Source organism: Phoenix dactylifera, unplaced genomic scaffold (assembly GCF_009389715.1).
Source record: "Phoenix dactylifera cultivar Barhee BC4 unplaced genomic scaffold, palm_55x_up_171113_PBpolish2nd_filt_p 000977F, whole genome shotgun sequence".
Classification (NCBI taxonomy): domain Eukaryota; kingdom Viridiplantae; phylum Streptophyta; class Magnoliopsida; order Arecales; family Arecaceae; genus Phoenix; species Phoenix dactylifera.
This window is the reverse complement of record NW_024068333.1, coordinates 120,474-142,838: the sequence shown is the minus strand read 5'-3', so window position 1 is coordinate 142,838 and position 22,365 is coordinate 120,474. Positions and strand designations below refer to the sequence as shown.

General features: G+C 40.7%; 2 protein-coding genes across 2 annotated transcripts; one reads left to right on the top strand and one right to left on the bottom strand.

Annotated features, from left to right (window-relative positions):
- Positions 1-146: 146 nt before the first annotated feature.
- Positions 147-12,938, bottom strand: LOC103724368 (O-glucosyltransferase rumi homolog). The gene is made up of 6 exons (XM_017846947.3): positions 12,398-12,938; positions 8,295-8,890; positions 8,000-8,192; positions 7,848-7,912; positions 7,555-7,765; positions 147-756 (listed from the first exon to the last, which is right to left on the bottom strand). The coding sequence occupies exons 1-6, from the start codon at positions 12,575-12,577 to the stop codon at positions 418-420; spliced, it is 1,584 nt and encodes a 527-aa protein (XP_017702436.1). The 5' UTR covers positions 12,578-12,938; the 3' UTR covers positions 147-417.
- Positions 12,939-19,295: 6,357 nt separating this feature from the next.
- On the top strand, positions 19,296-21,098 carry LOC103699347. The gene is made up of 2 exons (XM_039121120.1): positions 19,296-20,744; positions 20,787-21,098. The coding sequence occupies exons 1-2, from the start codon at positions 19,296-19,298 to the stop codon at positions 21,096-21,098; spliced, it is 1,761 nt and encodes a 586-aa protein (XP_038977048.1).
- The last annotated feature ends 1,267 nt before the right edge of the window (positions 21,099-22,365 follow it).

Here is a 22,365-nt window from a genome sequence, read left to right as displayed (position 1 = left end):
CGGCTCTGTTGACTGCTCCAAAACTCTAAAGGCTTCCTTTCATATTATTCATCAAAATGCCATGCCTTAGCAGCCAAGAATCACATTTTGGGATGCATATCTCCTGGACTTTGTCAATGCCAATTGCCCAAAGCAAAAACATCCTGTGAAACCTCAAGGCCCACTAGACCAATTTATAGAGAACCAAATTGCAAGAAGCTGAAGCTATCAAAATGCTTGAGATCCAAAAAAAAGAAATAAATTAAATTAAATTAAAACAAAAAATAGAAGGAACCCCATACTTATCTACGTAGATAGGTAGACTGAATATAAATGGGCTCCTCGGCTGTAAATGTTACATTTAATGGTCCATCCTATATGGGACTATGCACAAGGTTAACACTTGCTTTATTGCATTGGCTTATTCTCTTAGCTCTCCTAAGCTCTTTGCTCCCACATCTCCACTTGCTTTATGGCAGCAGCTTTCCTCCTTTCTAACATCTTGAGCTCCACTGGCTTGAAGGGTGGAGGGAGCTTGCAGGGGGCTGAATCATGAGGAGACTTCACCATGGACTCCATCATGAACTTCTTCTCAAGGGCCTTTGCAGGGCAAGCCATGGACTTGGAGCACAACTCAATGGCTTTGCGAGGTCTAGTAGGCTTGTATCTCAAGAGCTTTGAGTATTCAGTTAACAGATGGAGCATGTAATCATAGACATATTCCATCTTCAGCTTCTCCTGGATGAAGTTGCTAGCCTCCTTTCCTATAGCCTGTGCCTGCTCAGGATTTGTAGAGATGAGAAATGTAGATATTAAAAACTATATCAACCAAAGAATATTGCTGTTAGTATAATGCATGTACATGATAATAGCAAACCAACAGAGGCTTCCTCTAGCAGTAGATACATCTCCTCTATTTGGATACAGCAGGTTTGAACCCTATTGAGATGCTGTAGGAAGTCTGAGTTAATTACAGGTTAAGTGCTATTAGAGTAATTTGTGAATTTCACAATATTAAGGCTGGCTAATCCATTTGCTTTTAGCCCTACTGAAGCAAAGTTCTAGGTTATGTCAAACCAATCATTTCAGAAATTTGTTTTGTTCTATGTTGGATAGACTAAGTTGGCCCCAACCAACAGGCGTATCAGTATTTGGGGCCCATTGAGATATATGATGATGTTCTGGATTTTTTTATTTTGGAAATTAAGGAGGAAGGGTTAAAGTTTAACAGAAGTACAAGCAGGTCCAAAAGAAGACCACAAGTCAAAGAAAACTCTAAATCTATCTAAAGCACTAATAAAATTACAGTGAGTCAGGGAGGAATTAGAGGAACAATGAGTGCCCAACGAGATGAACAGCTGTGAGATTGAGTAGATTAATGATGCCAGAAACCTTGCTTTCTTTAGAAATATCTGCCTGTTCCTTCCACAGTTTCCTGCACACAGCTAGGACTAGCTGGACCCAAGTTCTATGCTCTTTAATGATTCTCTTCTGCCTCCAGCTAGTCCCTAGGGATTTCAATGTTGAAGCTCAGTTTTTAATCTTTACACAAAGCATAAAAAAATGTGAAATGCTCTTTGCAAAAGGGGCTGTGGAATAAGATCTCATTAATGGTTTCCGAACTAGAATTGCAAAACACATAAACTACATCTTTTGGTTATCTTTTTTTCCAGCACTGCTCGAGTGCTCGTGTGTAGGCACTCTTTCAAAGCTAATCACATCAAAACCCTGACCTTTTGGGGGGTTTCAGATTTCCATAGAGCCTTGCAAAGGGGCAGGTCAATCCTCCGCATTGATGAATTTGTATTAGGAACAAACTGAGAAGTTTTGGTCCTTAGTAATTTTCCAACATTCTGCCATTTAGTTAGATGGTATGAGAGAAGCCAAGGACGAGTGCAATATTGAGAGGTTTTGTCCTCGGTTGTTTTCTAGCATAGTCTGTCCATTGAGTTGGCGTGAGAGAGTCAAGGCCAAGTGCAATCCCTTAAATAATCCTTATCCTGAAACGTTAAAGGCCTGAGCAGCTCTAAGCTCCAATTTCTATGACTCCAATTCTGGAAGCTAGCTATTGGTCAATTGTGTTTGCAATATTGATTGTACAAATGAGTCGATATTTTCTTAGTGGGGTAAAGCTCACCCACCTATCGACCTAGAACTAGATTTGCTTACTATTTACCAAGTTTAAAACTTAGGTAGTTCTAAAAAGTATCCAAAGATGTATTAGTGCCTTTTCAAATTGGTGAAATTCCAATTAGATTGTGAGGACTCGTACGAGCATGTGTTTAGTCTCATATGGTTTGTTGCTTTGTAAGGTGAGGAGATCTTAGATATTTATATAGGACCGATAAACCCAAATAGTACTGTCCAGCTAGCCCTTTTGAGTGAGGTGCTGAATTGTTACAAATGGTATCAAACCTGACCCAACCCATAGCCCATATGGACTAGGGGATACTGCAGCATGAACTCTTTTAGGATTGACCACAGGCCAATATGGTGTTTGTGATTGGATTTGACTGGATCTAGACCCTTAGCGTACCGAGGATCCATGAGAACTCGCAGTATGCGAAGACCCATGCAGCTTGTGCCGAGTCATACATTAGTTGTGTGCTAGCAAGATCATGGGTACTTATACAAGACGAAAGAGCATAAATAATACCTTCTAACCAGCCTTTTTAGGTAAGATCCTAGGTCATTACATAAACTCTTACTTACCCTTGGGCCCAATTTCCTACAAGAATAGTAGGTGGCATGGATGATGTTTCACTAATAGCCTTCATCATTGTCAAGGTATTTCTAGATGCATTTTTACAATAAGGAGGTATTGAGGTCCACTAATTTTTTAACTCTCAAACCTCCTCCTGATTTCTCCTTACAATATTCCAACTAGTAAGATAGTGGAACCTACTGATCTTATTCTTGCCATTCCATAGGAAGGCTCCTTGAAGCTGGTCTATTCGATCTCTCACTGATCATGGGACTTGAAAATAGCCATGTAATACAAGAGTAGGGCAATGACAATAGCATTAAGGAGCGTTCATTAACCACCCAGATATAACAATATCCATTTCCATGATGCAAGTCTTAGATTGATTTTTTCAAGAAGTAACCACTCTCACCTACAAAGCTTCTTATCGTTAAGATGAAGCCCTAAATAATTTGTAACAATCTAGGACCTTACCCCAAACGGCTAGCTAGAAAGTGTTATTAGGTTCCTTGGCTCTATATAAGTATCCAAGATATACTCAGTACACAATCGATGTGGGACTAAACACACACCCACTTAGGTCCTCACATATTTTCTCCATTTAAGCCTTCTAGCATCCTCATCAGGCTAAGGATCCAAATCCAATCACAAGTAGTAGAAATCATATTAGAAACTCCATAATCAGCCCATGGTCAACCAAATAGGCTTGTGCTGCAATATCTCTCAGTACACATAAGCCATTGATCAGGCTCGCTCTGATATCATTTGCAATGACCCATGATCTTATCCAAAAAGGTGAGTTGAAAGGTATCATTTAGGTTCCTTAGCGCTATGTAAGTGCCCAAAATCTAACAAGTGCATAACTGATGTGGGTCTAAACACACATCTGCACGGATCCTTACAAATACTTGGATTGTCACAAATGGCATTAGATCAAATTCAACCTATGACCCATGTGAACTAGGGGCCACTGCAGCATAGGCCCATTTAGGTTGACTATGAGCTGATCGTGGTGTTTGCGATTTGTATTGATTTGTGGTTGGATTTAAATAGATTTAGACTCTTAACCTAGTGAGTACGTGAGGGCTTAAATGGAGGAAGTTTATAAGCATCCGTGCAGGCCTGTGTTTGATCCCACATTAGCTATGCACTAGGTAGATCTTGGATACTTATATAGGATCAAAGATCCCAAACAATACCTTCCAGCTATCCATTTTGGTAAGGTCCTGGATTGTTACATAAGTAAAGGGAAAGGATTCCAGTCAGCAAGAGAGAGAAAATACCCATCAACTCTTGCCATCTGTAGTTTCTCCCTGAGATTGCTCCAAGTGAAGTTATGCCCCTTGAGGTCCAAATCTATTAAATTTAGAGTAGAGATGAAGTTGGCAAAAGAGAGCGAGTTTGTCCAGCATTGAGACCTACACCTTTTATTAAAGACCGACTTGGTTATGTTGAAATCACCTCCAAGGAGCCATGCTTTAGGAAACTGGTTTCTAATGTCCATTAATTTGTCCCAAAAGGAAGGACTGAGGTCTCTGCCATTCATAAACTATCGTAAAAGACCAGCTCATCTGGAGAGGATGAAAAAAGAACTCAACAATGAAAGAGAAAGCTCCTTTCATCACCGACTTTAGAAAAGATACTCATGCACCAGCCAATAATGATGCCCCCAAACAAACCTGAGGTATCAACAAATTTCCAAACATCCAGGATATTGCCCCCCAAGGATCTCAAGAAGGAATTAAAAGAATGTATACATAGGATTATTGCAAGGTCAGGAGTACACGTCTACGAGTTCGAACAATATTGTATATGGCACTACATTCCAAATGATCATTACAACCTCATACATTCCAGGATAGAATTAGCATAGGGAGATAAGAAGAGATTCAATAACAAAAAATAAAGCTAGTCTACTATAGGATGATAATCATATTAGAGACCAATCACTTGGAGGCATTCATTGGCTTTTCTTCTCCAAAGTAAGCATGATCTGGATCACAAGGTTTGCCTCATGGTTAGAGAACTCCAGTCCACACCTCCTTCCCCACTCCAAGAGAGTTGCAAACAGAATTGAGGGGAGCAGAAGAGTGGATTCATTTAGCTCTGATTGAGTTACTTCCTCCACGCCCATGGCTTTAGCAATAATCGGGAAGGGAGGCCGCTCCAAGGAAGCAAGTTTCCTTTTCCTGGCTAGAAGAAGTTTTGTTGTAGGCTCCTTGATTGAGAGTTGTGCTTTGGGGTTGATCTCTTGGGCCCCATGGATTGCGTGACAACCTCGGTAGCATGACTCCCATTGCTTGCATGGACTCTAGCTCTGACATGACGGAAGCTTCCCCTAACCCGAAAAGAAACAGCTAGAATATTATCCTTAAACAATACTAGTACTGAAGGCATTCTCTTTCTTTCTTGTTATTGAGTAAAATTCAAATATCAAGGGCCATTCTACATAAATTTTTTTTTATTAATCTTATATTTATTGAGCAACAATAATCGCATTCTAGTAGCCTATAAGCTAGAGATAAAGCTACCTTCTTTGCGAAAATGGCCTAACTACAAGTGACCCACAATTTTTGGAAGCCCATGCTGTTGAACTAATCTTAAAGGGCCTATTTAAATACCCAATAACCTTATCCATGTGATTTTTCTTCTGAAGTAGAGAAGGAAGTGAGAAGGGCAAGAAATTGTGGATATTGTTATTTGTCCATTCCTAACCGTTTCCAGATATCCAGATCCATCTGAAAAGTTGATTATAAGTATTTTGGAATTTTGAAAGTAGAAAATTTACTAACTTGATTTATCAGCATCGTACCCTTTTTGCCTTCTTTCTCTGTACCTTTCCACTAGAATTGGGAAGTTTCCAAGCATGTTAGGATCTTGGAGGTTTTTCCTCTCTCTCTTTCTTTTTTTATTTTTTGGGGAGAGATGGAGAGAGATCCGCCTGCACTTGAGGATTACTTGCTTGTGATGGAAATTTTGCTCTAAAATAAGTGAAAAAGAGTACTTTGAAAGATCAAGGGAACCTTCAAACCCCTCATCCCAGTATTTTTGGGATAAGATGAAACACATTCAAACAGTGGAATAAATCATTCCAGTGGAATGCCCAATGCCTCTCACTTCTCCTCTCCTGTTTTTAATTCAAACCCTCCCCTGATGTATTCTATGCCTACTGCTGACATTTTATCAACCAATAAGATCCTCTGACATCCAAACTTGTGGTTCATCAAACAAAGCAATATAAACATGAAAGTCTAAACATATAATTACAAATGCAAATATACATGATAAGAATTGAATAAATATTATTCCATCCCCCCAGATCTATTATGAGTGTTGGACCTCCTAATCCATAATGGTGCCATATTTTCAAACTTTTCCTCGAGATACATGTTTATCATATGAGTTAGTTAAAACTAACAAGTGCATTGGCTGAGCAAGTCTTGTATAACTTAATGCAAATTTCACAACAGCCTCAAAATTGCGCTCTCCTCTAAATGCAGTTATGGATTTGAAGCTCGGGAGTTTTCCTAAGGTTAGGACATAAATAATTCTTCTTTTCATTTCTTAAAAAGGTGATAGGGCACTTCAAATGTTATTCTTTCAATAAATAAATAAATAAATAGTTTACCTTGTATAAATTATGGTTTTGCCTAAAGGAGAGATATTAAATGGCATGCAATCTTTTCCACTTACAACTAAATGGTGCTCTACATTTTGGAATGTGGCTATGTCCTCTGGCAACCAAAATAATGGTTAACTCTAGGTACAATGTTACCATTCAATCCATGGAATTCATGATATGTGTGAACACAAACATGGAATCTTGGTGACTTAAATCCAAATGCTGTTGTACATCAATAATCTCTTTTCTGATGCATCAAAGTGCACCATGCATGAGTAATTGAAATTGGTAGAACACATAATGCAACATCATGTAGACACATCAGAGGTCTTTCAAGGTTCTGTAAGCTACAAATTATCTCCACTGCAAATTAGAAGAAAATTTCTACTTAAGGTTTGCTTGGTTGCAAGGAGAAAAGCACAAGAAACTTACTTTCCTCTTGAAAAGGTCTCCTATTTGCTTGTTTTGCTAGAAAGACCTAAAAATAAGACAACTATTCTTCATCTTTTTTGGAAAATCTGAATGAAGTCTAGTTTCTAGTTTTCTTTGATTGATAACTTGTAAGCACCATGCAATAAGGCTGTGAATCAGATTTTTACAATCCTATGAACAGTCACCACCTCAACTTGTGTAAAAACATTTTTCCCTAGACTTGTTTCAATCCAATCCATGGTCCCCCTAAGCAATAAATTATGTTGTCTCTAAGAACTTGTAAACTAAACTATGTTTAAATGAAAAATAAAATTTATCTTTCCCATGGTAAATGCCCTCAATTTTCTTTTCCTTTTCTGTAGTAGTGAATGCAATACAACTAGATTCTGAGAATTACATGCCAGACAAATGATCTACTTCCAACAAAACCAGTAAACTAGTCCATTGGCATCAATTTTTGCAATTGAATCATATCAGCTAGCTGCATCACATTAACGTCAACTGTAAACATTATTTCCACCTTATAGCAGAACCTTGCACCACTGGCATGCCATGTGGAACAAGGAGATTCATGCAAATCAAGAGTAGGAGCAATTCACAGAAGGGTTGTGGTATAGAGCACCAGTTGATCATACCACATGGCACGCCAGCATACAGAGCTTTCTTCTGTTAATAGGCTCAGGCCTCATAGCGTGTCCCTTGATTTCAAGTCAGAAGAATGAATTATACAAGGCTAGGAGCCAACATGATTTTGCTTACTGATTTTTCTTAATGTGGGTATGCTTGGAATCCTAGAATGCAAATGTTCGAAGCATACCTTTTGCTTGTGGGAATTGCCCCAATCAACTGCAAATTTGATGGACCTGCACTTGTCATCGCTCCGCACCGGCCAGTAGTGCTGCAGCGGCATCAGACTCCTCGTAAAGAAGTCATAGTACCTGGGCTTCACCAGTAGTGTGAGCGAGTTGCATGCTAGAATATATTTCTCACTCACTGACCAAGCAGCCCCCTCAATATAAATCTTGTACCTAACATCCATTAGTTTGGATTCAACTCTCCATTAGTTTGCAGTAGACAAGTTGGAAATAGGAAAACAAAGTGATGAATTACCTATGAATGCATTGACTGCCCAAGTCCGACTCCTTGTACCCTATCTGAGTCTCTTTGCGCCAATTCTACAAACTCATTACTATCAGTCAGCAGTCCAACTCCAAATTGTCATACACTTGCACTTTGAACAGAAAGCATTCAAAGATATATACCAGTGCGTAGATCCGAGCATTCCAGTCATGAGCTTCAGATACATTGCATTTAAGAAGATCCTTCCGGGTGGCAGCGACCGCCGGGTTTCCCTTCCAGTAGGCGTAGGGCTCTCTATCCATCCACCTCACCCTCTCATTCCCCTCTTTCAGCTCCCTATTCAGCAGCTCCCACGGCTTTAGATTGATCTCCGGCCTTCGAAATTTCACCCACAAAACTCTCATCAACCAAACCATTTCAATCTAAAGCGATGCAGCATGAAAACCAAGAAGCTAAAGCGTCGGCAGAATGAATTACCAACCCCAGAAGGTCCAGTCGGGGAAGACGATATCGAGCGCGGAGTCATCGGCGCAGTAATGGAACAATGGTGGCGGCGCCAACGCATTCCGGCCGGCCTGGACGACGGGCCAGTCGTGGGTGTTGAACATGAGTTCGAGATCGGGGATGCGGTCCGGGTAGCGGCGGAGGAGCTGGAGGATGCCCCAGAGAGTGAAGACGTCCCTGGTTTGGAAGGAGCGGCGGTAGCGCTCCATGTAGACACGGCCGTGGAGGATGACAAGCCGGAAGTGGGCGGTTTCTCGGGCTCTTTCGACCATTTCTTGGGTGATGCCGGTCGACTTCCATGGCCGGAGGTCTTCATGGATCCACCGGAAATAGTCCGGGCAGGAGGGAGAGGGGGAAAGGGAGGAGTCGGGGAGAGGTGGGAGTGGTGGCGAAGGGCAGATGCGGGTTGCGGTCCCGTTGCCGGCGGGGCAGGTGAAGGGGATTGCGGGTGGCTTTGCTTTGGGCTTTGCTTTGGGCTTTGGGGTTGGAGGGGTTTGGGTGTGGGTGGCGGTTGGGGGTATGATGAGATTCTGAGCCATGGTGATAGTGGCCGTGATGCTTCCAAAGGACTGCAAGTATGTAATTAAAGAAAAGAAAACAGGGTTTGATCTATAAAAGAACAAAGAACACAATTTTTTTCATTAAGCATAAGCATTGCATCCACACATGCTTCACTTTGGAGGAGGTTAATTAATTCCCTTTTTCTTATCTCAATTATCACCAATTATATTGGAAATAGAGTGGCTCCATGTGGGGCAAGATTAGTTAGTCTACTACCCATGCCATATTTGTTCAGACAAAATAATTACTTACCTATAAGATTTTTCTTTTGTTTTTTTTTTCCGATAAACCTATTAGGCATATCTGATCTCTCCTTTTACAATTCATGCAGCTTGTTTTTGACAAATAGATATTTCATAGATATATATGAATCACTTGACATGGGCCGCGAGACTCTATATTTACACTCACATGCTCACACAGAACTGGACTTAACTGTGTAGTTTTGGGATGAGAGAAAAGGTGAGTTCTAGAGTCTCAAAGTCATCTTGAACTATGTAGGGTAGGCCTAAGATCGGCTTAGCCCACCTTGAACTCAACATGCCTTGGCCCGAGCCCACCCAATAATTTAATAACCAGAGTTTGGGTAGTTTGGGCCAAATTTCAGCCCAAGAACTACATGTCCCTCATTGCTAAAGATTAAAATGACTTCATTTTCATGCATTTATTTTGTGTAAAGTAAAAAAAATGCACGCATGTTTCTATTATCAATAGTGTTCAGAAAAGATTCTGCCTAAATATTAGCTTGCAACCTATGTTCATTACTACTTAGAATCACAGACAGCATGCCTATATTATATGATGGGCAAAGTGTCAGGAGGTCAAGCTCACAAACTTTTTGAAGAAATGTGATGATTACTCGCCTTTATTTAGGCTTGAATATGAGACCTTTCCTAGCTAGTGATGAGTGCCAACAAGTTAAGCTAATACTATTGGAGTTGAGCTCAAGCAAGGCATAAATTATGGCAAGTGATGACAACGCTCAACAACCCAATAGGAAGTTGTCCGAACCCCTATAAACTCAAGCTAGGTCAAAAAGGATAAACGAACATGCATTATGTTTATACCATATCCCAACAACCCCAAATAATAGGCATGAGCAAGTGTCTCATGGACTAATTTAAATGAAGTCAAAATAGATGGAAGTCACATAATTCTTGTGAAGCTTAATAGTGTATGACCATGATAAATTCTATCAAGTGTGAAGGCACAAACTGAAGGAAGAAAGTTTGGCCACAATGTTGATAAGTAGGCTGAAAGATCAAGATAGTCATGATCAACTATAATACAAGACAGATGGATCGAGGTGTTCCAAAATGACCATACAATAGGATGCTTGAAGAGAGACGGCCAATGTGAAAGTATAGGCTAAGGGGAAGTTGATGATAAGTTAAGACCAACAAAATATGAGATAGCCCAACAGTTAATACAAATCCTGATGGTTGTGTAGTAGCAGAAACAAGCAGCATCAGTTACCAAAACCGTCATGAGCAAAGAGCACAGGTGGCAAATATCATAGTGGATAGTTATTGTATTTTAGTATAAATATCAGAATTGTACTTTAAATTAAGAATATTTCGACAATCAATTCAATGTATCTGTATTAGCTTAGTTTTATCAGTAGCTTACCATAAAAGTTGGTATAACTTAGATTACTACTGTAGTCCAATACTATACCCATATCGCAGCTCGGTGCTATTCTGGCATTACACTCTTATCCAATCTATTTTTGAACAATAGTATGACGGTGGAAAAAAGTTCTTAAAGATCAAGGCATATCATTATTTTTTTGACTGATTTAATGTCAAAGGCATGCATGCACATATCTTTAAGCCAGTTGGCTTATTACTACTCTCTTCAAGCACATCCAGACAGCCAGTGGGTTTCGCGATACGTCAAGACAAGATGGAAAGAGTGCTAACCAGCTTTTTTGTCATTGTCCGGTGGAACTCCGCTAGTAGGTTCCATGACATATCTATAGTATTGTCTAATTAGCCTGTGCACCTGATAGGAATTAGACTACCTTAGGGACACTTCTATGGTCCCTAGTTCTAGATATATTATTTGCACTAGTGTTTGAAGTATTCATTAGCTACATAAATGGAGGGACCAGTGCATAGCCACTAGATCATTGGGGACCAGCTTGCTAGCACTCTTTCTTGGAGCGTTGTTGAAGTTTCTGCTCCCACATTTTTCACCCACAAACGTTTGATGACAATGACATCCAACCAGATGACACCGCGACTAAAACGATCAGAATTCCACCAAAATCCGTGAAAAGAAAGTCCAGAGTCTAACTCATCCGGCCAGCTAATCTTAAGAAGATCCTTCGCTCCAACGGCACTCGGCTTTCCGTGCTCGGACACCAGACACCGATAGAAACACGTGGCAACGGCCAACGCACGCAAATTATGTGGGTCCCACTTAATTATTTTCTACCGATCCGTCATTAGGGGTGGCAAAATATGGCCCGATCCACCCATCTGACCCGTGTTCGACCCGCCATAAACAGGTTTGGATTTGGCCTAAACAGGTTTGGGTCGTAAACAGGTCGACCCGTTTAACCTGTTTATTAATTGGGTCGGATACGGGTTTTAGATGTCTGACCCGTTTAACTGTTGGGCAGGTTAAACAGGTCTAAACAGGTTAAACGGGTTAAACAGGTTAAACAGGTCTAAACAGGTTAAACGGATCTAAACAGGTCTAAACAGGTCGGGTTGGGCAGGTTAAACAGGTTGGGTTGGGCAGGTTAAGCAGGTCTAAACAGGTTAAACGGATCAGGTTGGGCAAACAGATTAAACAGGTCGGGTAAACAGGTTACCTGTTTATTAAACAGGTTAAACGGGTCGGATCGGATTACCTATTTAATAAACAGGTCAGGTTCAGATTGTAATTTTTGATCTGTTTAATAAACAGGTCGGGTTCAGATTTATGATTTTCTGATTTGACCTGTATGTGACTCCATCCGATCCGATCCGATTGCCACCCTTATCCTCAGAGATCATTCCAGGCGTTTCCCCAACTGAATGCAATTTGTGCCCGACACGTGTCCGAAACCAGTAGGTTCGCAGTTTCTTTTCCCTGGACACGTTCGTTTGTAACTTTTCTACGTGACTGAGCCTCTTATATATAAAATGAAAGGACTCGAGCTTTCCAAGAATAATTCTTACGTTTTTATTTTTCTGTGGAAGATAAAAAGTACCAAAGAGATAAGAGAACGCGAACCAGATTCCACCGACGGCGGGGACCGTAACGAGACAATGTTAGTTCTAGCAATCATTGCATCAAAATTCACGCCACCTTCCTTTACGACGTTTTTATTTCCGCAATTAATTGCCGCCATCCGACTTTCCCGATCGTAGAGGATTCCATGACCAAGAAAATAGAAATGACAGGCGAGAATTCTTCATCTTTCTTTATATAATTAAAATCCCTTCTATATCAGGGGAGAAAAAGAAGCCAGCCAAAATTTGTAGTGATGGAGGAGGCGCAAAGCAAGTAGAGAGGGGACTCACCTCGCTGTTCATCCAGCAAAAGGTTGAAATAAAGGCGCCGAAGAGGATGGCAAGGAGGAAGAAGAGAAGCACAGCGCCGCCCGACGAGCTCCCCGCCGCTGCTGCGGCCGCCTCCGAGTTCTTCCTGCTCTTCTTGATTTGCCGAAAGGTTGTCTTCCCCGCCGGCTCCGCTGGATCCATTCCCAATCCCAATCTCAGCTTCCTCGGATATTAAAATTCTCAGCAGAATCAAATTACTGGAAGCAAAGCTTCACTTTCTTTCGTTTTGAACTCGTATTTGCAGAGAGAGAGAGAGAGAGAGAGAGAGAGAGAGAGAGAGAGAGAGAGGAAAGAACACTGGAGTTAAGAAGGTTGGGGAAAGAGGGACTAGGGAATGGAAGGTGGGAGGAGAGGATCTCGTGAGCAGTGGGGGCTTACAAAAAGGAAGGAATAGGATCTCGTTGGTGAGGAAGAGCCCTTTCTTCTCTTTTAACTATATCAAAACGAAAGTAATAATATCCTTCCAGCTTAGGGTACATTTATTCTTTTAATGGTGTTACGAAATGGCTTGCTTTAATTATGGAATAATTTCATTATCTTTTTATAGTAATACTTCTAAAAAAATTATACAAAATTTTAGCTTTTTATAATATAAATTAAATAGTAAATTTTCTCAAGAGCGTTAATGCATGTAGAAAGGTAATAATGTCCATTTACACTTAAAAGGTTATTTTCTAATACTTTTAATAAGGAATCTAGCAATAAAAGGAATCATTTTAAAAGCAGTATAATATGGAAAGCATGTATATGTAAGAAGTGATATTCGAAAGAGAATTATAAAATAACTTATATTTGTAAGTATATATATATATATATTGTATAAATTAAAAGCTTAAAATAATACAAAGGTTTATTTTACACACGCACTAGAACAACTATGAGGGAGTGAGGGTTCTAATTTTCATTGATGTGTCGGCCAATAAAGGGAGAAAATGTTAGTGCTAAATTAATAAAACATCTAGTTTGGAACATGACCAAGTCTTATGACCATCCTCCATCCTTTTCATCTATCCTTATAATTATAATTTTTTAAACCAAATAATAGGTGATGGCCATCCATCTTTTCAATCCCATTCATTCTCTCTATCTCATGACTTCAACCAAACACAGGGTTCAAGCTGCACTCATGGATGGCTAATCTTTTATTATTAGTCCACGTTGCAAAAAAGAATTGCAGGTATACCTAACCTGCAATTTGATCAAATTATCAATGATGCAGCAACAACAGTAGCAAGTTTGGGCTGCATTAGTGGGTTTAAAATAATGACCCTATTTTTTTATGCTTCATAAACTATAGAGGTGCCTCCTTGATGCGGGCCCTCTTGAAGTCCACTAATTAAGAGAGCGAGGGTATGCAAAAGGATTTGGCCGGTCTACATTTTCTGGGAATGTTCTTGGGTGCGGAAAATTTTCCTTTTGCCTCTTCACATCATCCGCTCCTCCGCACCGGATTTCCTCGCATGCATGGGGAGGTGTGGTGTGCCGTTGGATGAACTCGGGCCTTAGGTGCCAGGGGTTACGTGGCTTGGGTTAAGTAAGTGACTTATGGGAAAAGACAATGAATTGTTTTCCGTACTTATCATGGGTTAAGCAAATGGCTTGGCCGCTTAATTTGGGTCATGTGTTGAGACCTTGAAGGATATAGTTATTGGGGTCAGATTCCGTGCAGGGATTTGGCCCAAGCATCAGGCTCGAACGTTAGGCTAGTTCCTGGCGAGGTCGAGGCTAGATTGGCTTGCCTCTAGTTTTGGGCCAATGGTTGCTCATTAGTTTGCTTGATAAACAAATATAGTTTAGATGCTTTAGTTTTCTATTTGATACACAAACAATGTCGAACGACCCAAATCGAGCATTATTTCATGTGATATAGAGCCGCAAACTGGATGGCTTTCTATGTGACAGACCATATTGGTTCGGAGTTATGAAAAAACTCTCTTGTTTTACTTAATGACATTTTGATGGCCAATGCAAGTGGATGTATTTACTCAAAAATTTTGTAAAGCAGCCAGCCCAATAGAAAATACAAATAGAGAGATAATGCAAACTAGGTTTCATCCGTTCTTTTGCCAAACAATTTAAAAGAACTCACTAATCTATGCAGTCTTGAGAAAATATTTCTGCTAAAGCTGTTATAAATTGTTGAAACCTTTATGCAGGCTACAATAGAAATTATTAATGCCTAGTTACTAACAAATTAATGTAGCTTCCAAACTACAGCAAGGACCCTTCCCCACATTTCCATAATGTTTTTCTTTTTGGTAGGAAAAGTTGAAGCAGGAACTTCCCTTCAAAAGAGACACCAATAGCATATGCATTAATATGTTTTTTTTGTGCTAAGTATTCTACACTCGGTCGTATAGGCAGAGAGCCACTTGGTAGACTTCTTCAACCTTTGTGTAGATGTTTATCTGCCTGCTTGATCAAGCATTCTTTGTACAATTTTTTGTATACTTCTTTGTATAAGGAGCTTAAACTAAAGTTATGAACGTCTCATTGAAGCTCAACACATGAGATGCATTTCGGAGTATAAAGGACGAATATTTCATAGATGGCGTTGATTAGATTAGAAATAGATAAAATTAAGATATGAAGAGACTGATGAGATAGTTTTTGTCAAAAAAGAAATGGTGAGAAGATCTTAGTCCCATCTCTACTATCGAGAGAAGCTTCTATAAGAAGCCTTTGTAGCAAAACTTCAATTCTCGTAAGATGATTTCTTTGTCAGAAAGGAGATTTTGAGTTCTTTTCTTTCATTGTAGTATCCTTCTTATTTTATTTGGTAGCAAAGGCTTGTAGGCAATGGCTATATAAAGCGGGGTTAGGCTTCTCGCAAAACCCTTAATCTCTTAAATCCCAGTGAAGACAGGATTTGGTATGAAGTTACTTGGTATGATTACAAAAGACTTTATCAACGAAACAATCTAGTGTCTCTTATTTTCTTCTATTTTTGAAGTGCTAGCCATTGTCTCCCTAATGATTTTTTTTTTTAATAAATATTTCTAGAGTCATCTGGCTCTATTTTCCTGTTTAACTATGTGCAATTTATGTGCAAGATATAATCACGTATAATGTTAAAATCAATGGAAGCTATCATTACAGTAAAAGATAACAACTTTATATGGTTATCATTAATTCATTATTGAGTATTATAATACAACAATATTTGTTATTTATCTAGCTTTGATCAGATCATTTGAATAAATTATTAGCTGCTACAGTGGTCATTTTAACAGGTATATAGTGATAGTATTTGATTAAATTATTGCTTGCAATCTTGTTTCTTGAATTAATGCATTTATATGAGAATATTAATAAAAAATACCTCCAACACTAACCGTTGCTTGAAGTTACTTCCTCCCTCTCTCACCTTTTGTTCTTCCCTTTGCCTTCTTCTATGTGAGTAGCTGCAACCCCAAGATGAAACCGAACAAGTAAAAGCCCAATCAGTTTTACTTCAAGCTTTGAGTCTGCCCTTGAATAAAAGTCCGGGGCCAGGCTGGGCCTGCAGAGGCATGTTTTAGTTTGAACCAGTCCTACTGTCATACCATCCTCTCTGCAGCTCATGACCACGCCGACAGCCATCATTGTCTCATAGTCTCGTCCACATTACTACCATAAATGATATAAAATATACCATACTGGTTCGGTACCAATATTTAGTATGAATGATATATTGATACTTAGTATGTCAAAAAATTCTGTACCATACCATACCGATACTGTACTAGTATGTCATCGGTACGGAATCTGATATTGAGATGATGAATTTTTTTCTCATCCATCCCCCCCAATACCTCTATTGCACAGTATATTGTTATTCTAGTCTTTACAATCACGTAATTCCACCATCCCTACTTGTAACGCTATCCCCAACCTTGTTATTGCTGCTACTGTTTCATCACTCCTATCTCAGCCAAATCAGCACCAACCTTTATGCAGCTTCTCTATCACCACTGTGCCTACACTGCAAATAGAACTATTTTTTGCGACTATGAGGCCACTCTGTCATTACATTAAATCTGATACCACTACATCACTTATATGGTGTGATAACCGCCCCACTCCCAAGAGAAACGGAGGGGGGGGGGGGGGGGCATTATACCATCGTGCAGGCGTTCGTAACGCCTGATGGCGGGCGGTTACAACCATCCGCCTTCTCCTGCAATCAGAGGCTACAAGAAGCCCCGATCGGTGGAGACTTTCATCACCCTCTTCCCTTTTCTCCACTATCTCTCTCTCACAACCCTTCACGGTTGGCAGGACCTGGTGTTGGACCCGCGCCGCTGGAGCAAAAGGCCGCATCGCCGGAGTAGGAGGCGGACGACCACCTTCAGATCAGGTAAGCTCTAATTCCTGTTCTCTACAAATTATGCTTTGTAGAGTAGATTTAGAACAAAATAAAAATTAAAACGGGAAGGGAAGAAGAGGGAAGAAAGAGAGATGAAGAAGGGGAGGCAGACCGCGGCTACCGAGGCTGCCATAGGCGCAACTGGTGCCGCCGGCCTCAAGCCGGCCCTCTCCCGAGCCGATCCCCCTTCACGGGAGAAGGAAGGGGGAGGAGATAAAAAAAAAAGAGAGAGAGAGAGAGAGAGACTTACTGGTGGTTGATCCGCAACCGCGGGCGCCGGCCTCGGTCGTGGGCCGCAGGTCGTCGGCCGTGGGACGCGGGTCGCCGGCAGCGGGATGCAGACGCAGACGCGGCCGCGGGCCGCCGATGCGCCCCCGAGCACGACCACGGGCACGGCCGCGGGTGTGGCCGTGGGCGCCGCAGGCCGGCCGCCGGGCGCCATCGGCCGCTGCCCGTTCCTCCCAAGCCTCCCGAGCTCGCCCTCCTCCCTCCACGGGAGAAGAAATAGGAAGAAAGGGGGAAGGAGAAATCGGGAGAAGAGAAGAGGAGGAGAAGAAAAAGAAAGAAAAAAAAAAAGGGAGAAGAAGGTTCGGGAAGGAAGAAGGGAGAAAAGAAAAAGAAGAAAAGAAGAAAAAGAAAAGAAAAAGAACAGGAAAGGAAAGGAAAAAAAAGAAGAAAAAAAAGAAAAAGACCCTCAACGGGTCCGACTTAACGGGTCGGATCCGAGTTCGGGTCCGAACCTGTTAGGCCCAAATAAAAGAAAAGAAAAATGGGTTTAGCCAAATTTGTCTAAACCCGAGCCCAATCAGAATGGGCTAAGTCTGAACGAACCCAAACTGTGAATTGGGTTAAATCCGAACCAAATTAAGCCCAATTGAGTTGGTCTGAACCCAATCAAGCTGAGTTAGTCTCGGCAGACCCAAATTGAATATGAATCAAGACCAATTCAAAATCAGTTTAACTAAATTGAGACCAAATTGACTTCGGGTTGACCCTGACTCAAGCCTAAATCAGCCACATTGACCCTGGACCAAAATTAAATCTAATTGGACTTGAAATTGAGCCCAATAACCTAATCAGAAGACTAAATTGATCCGAAAGGGCTAGACCCAATTAAGAACCGAGCCCAATTCTTTAATTAAAGACCCAATTGACCTACATGAACCCAATCTGGTTCTAAATCGAGGCCAAGGGCTCTAAATTAAATAAATTGGACTTGAGATCCAACCAAGTAAATTCATGTTATGATAAATTAGAAAATTATGAAATAAATAGAGAATAATGTGACCCCTATGTGATTTATTTAGGTGATCAAGGATTTGTCACCCGGACGTAAGAAATTGGAAAGCATATTGCTGTAAGTAACCTTGGCACTGATCTTAAAGTTTTTAAATTACTGTTTATTTACAATTATAAAAATGTATTGGTTATGATATATTTTTCTCAAAATTAGGATCAAGTATATGATTGCATGTAATTCATGAATTTGATTAAAGAGCATCCTTCATGAATATTTGATGGTGTATGAGTTATGAAATTATGATTATGTTAGACTGTATGAAAAATGATATTTGGGGCATGTTTATGCATTTTAAATTATATAATGCTATTTATCATTTTCAAACCTATTTATGATGATTATGATTTATGAAAGAAAAAGAATATGATTTATGAACTCTTAGATAGCTATGACCACCTCTAGAAATAGAGGCCAGTCGACACCCTGGAGCTAGCATCCAAAGAATAACAGGCCCTCTGCCAACGGGTTAAAGTTGGTAACGAATAACAGAATTAGTCGACTAAGATTAACAGGCCCTGTCACGGGATTATAGTGACCATAGCAGCACATCCGTCTGAGAGTATGTTTTATAAAGTATGGATAAATGGCAATATTTTTATATGACTTGCATTATCATGATTATGAACTTTTATAGATAGAACATGCATTGCTTTATGACCTGATTTGTGTATATCATCTATAAAATGTTTTATTTTACATCAACTGTTGGCTTTTTTTAATCACTGCATTGGCATAATTGTACTTGATCCAATAAGATAGTACCTGGTTACTTACTGAGCTGTGTAGCTCATACCTTTTTATCTACTTTTTTTCCTACAGATGATTAAGACCACTAGGAGCAGGGAGCTTGATGTTATTCAGGGTTGGGGTAATTGAAAATATTATGTAATAATCAGATTTTAGAAGCTCTGTACTGTTCCAACTTCATGAACAATGTTATGACATTAGTAAATGAAACTATTTATTTTTATTATGAAATTTTATGTGGCTTCGTGTTATTGTGTGCATAAGATAGCAATAGCACGGCCGTGTCATGATCCGGATTTGGGGCGTGACATTTAGTGGTATCCGAGCAATAGGTTTAATAAAGGGTAAAAAAAAAAATTTAGTAAGGGAAATGGGTAGTTAAGTCTCGTTAAATTAAATTCGGCATATTCAAAATAAAGAAAATTAGTTAATTGAATTATGCTAATATTTTTTTTTAGGTGAAAATGAGGAACAGAGAGAATGAAGTCTTGGCAAATATTGCAGCTCGGAGGAGAGGAGCAAGAGGGAGAGGAGTTGCCAGGCAGGCAGCCGAGCAAACTCCTAACCCAGCTGCCACCCAGGCCGATTTTGCAGGAGCAAGTCAGGTGATGACTCAGCTCCTTCAGATGCAGCAGCAAATGCAGCAACAGATGCAGCAGCAGATGCAACAGCAGATGCAGATGCAGCAGCAGGTGCAGATGCAGATGCAGCAGCAGGTGCAGGCCACTGTCCGACCTGCACAGTCCATGGAGTCCTACTATGAGCGATTCCGTAGGCTCAACCCACCTATGTTTGACGGTGGAGCTGACCCTCTGGTTGCTGAGACCTGGATTCGGGAGGTAGAGAAGATGTTCAAAGCCCTGCAATATCTCGAAGAAGTAAAGGTCAGATTGGCTATCCCTATGCTGAAGGGGAATGCAGAGTTCTGGTGGACGACTATTGAAGCTGCACTCGAGGGTGAGGACGAGCTACCGACATGGGAGGAATTCAAGAAGATGTTTTATGACCAGTATTTTCCTGAGTCAGTCAGAATATCTAAAGAAAATGAATTTTTATCTCTGAGGCAGACAGATGATATGACTGTGCTAGAATATGCCAACAAATTTACTAAGCTGGGTTGGTTCTGCCCTCAGATGATAGAGATTGAGAGAAGCAAGGCTAATAGATTTGAGCAAGGCTTGAGGGATGAAATTCGATCCCGGTTGTCAGTTCTGATTTTTACCAGCTACGGAGAGGCCCTGGAGAGAGCACTGAAGGTAGAAGCAGATCTGAAGAAATCAGGGAAGGAAAGAGGTGAGCAGAAAAGGGCCGAGACGTCAAGGAATCTAATGAACCGACCAAGAAACTTTGAAGGCCCTCCTAACAAGAAGAAGAAATTTAAGGCTTGTTATTACTGTGACAAAATGCATTCTGGTCCTTGCTTGATGAGGATGGGAGCCTGCTTTATATGTGGGCAGCCAGGACACATAGCCAGAGATTGCCCGAACAAAAAGAAAGTTGAATCTGGACCTTCTAGACCAACTGATCAGATGCAGAGAGGAGCTGCACGGGTGTACGCACTGACACGACAGGATGCTAGTGCCAGTGACAGAGTTGTGGCAGGTATGATTCCCATCAACTCTGTTGATGCTTCAGTACTATTTGATTCTGGCGCTACACATTCCTTTATATCCTCCAAGTTCTCTGCATCCTTGCATCTTATGTTTGATAAGTTAGATGAGCCTTTACTTGTTGCTACCCCTCTCAAGAAGACAGTAGTGGTGGATTCTGTTCATAAAAACTGCATAATTCAGATAGAGAACAGAAAAATTTTGGCTGATTTAGTACTGTTAGACATGTATGATTTTGATGTCATCCTTGGTATGAATTGGCTGTCTGAATATCATGCTCACATTGATTGCTTTGGCAAGAGGGTAGTGTTTTAGATACCTGGTGAACAGAAAATCTTCTATCAGGGTGATGCACCCACTAAGAATCCCTCTTTGCACATTATCTCTGCAATGAGTGCAAGGAAGGCCCTCAGAAAGGGGTGTCAGGCCTACCTAGCTTGTGTAGTAGACACTACAAGAGAAAAAAGGCTAGAGGATATCCCTATTGTGAGAGAGTATCCAGAAGTATTCCCTGATGATCTACCTGGATTACCTCCTGATCGGGAGATTGATTTTCGAATCGATCTATTACCGGGTGTTGGGCCTATCTCGAAGGCTCCTTATCGGATGGCCCCGGCAGAGCTGAGAGAGTTGAAGGTTAGCTACAGAAACTTCTAGAGAAGAAATTCATCCGCCCGAGTGTTTCACCATGGGGAGCTCCTGTACTATTTGTCAAGAAGAAGGATGGAAGTATGCGGCTGTATATTGATTACCGAGAGTTGAACAAGGTGACAGTGAAGAACAAATACCCTCTGCCCCGGATTGATGATTTATTTGATCAGCTACAAGGTGCCCAAGTCTTCTCCAAGATAGATTTGCGATCTGGGTATCATCAATTGAAAATCCTAGCAGATGATGTGCCGAAGACTGCATTTCGAACCAGGTATGGGCACTATGAATTTTTAGTTATGCCATTTGGACTAACCAATGCGCCAGCTGCTTTTATGGATCTGATGAACAGGATTTTTAAGCAGTATTTGGATCAGTTTGTTAATGTTTTCATTGATGATATACTGATCTATTCTAAGAGCAAAGAAGAACATGAAGATCACTTGAGAGTGGTATTACAGATTCTTCAGAAGAATAGATTATATGCCAAACTGAGCAAATGTGATTTCTGGCTGGATAGTATTGCATTTCTTGGTCATGTAATCTCTAAAGAAGGGGTGTCAGTGGACCCAAAGAAAATAGAAGCAGTGGTGGATTGGCCTCGTCCTACAAATGTCACTGAAATCAGAAGCTTCTTGGGTTTGGCTAGTTATTATAGAAGATTTGTGGAAGGATTCTCTCGGATCGCTACTCCTTTGACTCGTCTGACCCAGAAACGAGCAAAGTTTGTATGGAGTGAAGATTGTGAGCAAAGTTTTTGTGAAGTGATTGATTAAAACCCCATTTGATTTTGATGAGCTCAAAGCATTTGAGTATATCTTTTGATTACTAATGAATTCAATTGAGTGTTTCAGTGAAAATCCTGTCTAAGTGTCCCAAGACTTGGTTCATAATTTTTGGATAAGTTAAGGAGTCTGTTTGAACCAATGTCTGAGACTCGAGTCGACTCCCGAGTATCACGAGTCGACTCCAAGCGTATCAAGTTCACTGGCACGAGCTCGAGTCGACTCCAGATAAGTACGAGTCGACTCTGACTGAGAACAGACAGAAGGACAGAAAGCTTCAACTCAGAACCTGTCAGCGAGTCGACTCCCGAAGTGCGCGAGTCGACTCCGATGTTCACCGAGTCGACTCCAAGAAAGTAAGAGTCGACTCCAAGCAGTCACAGGCAGAAAAGTCAGAGAACAGTTTTCGGGTCTGAGATTCGAGTCGACTCCAGTGGAACGCGAGTCGACTCCGATAGGTGGCAAGTCGACTCCAGAGAAAGCAAGAGTCG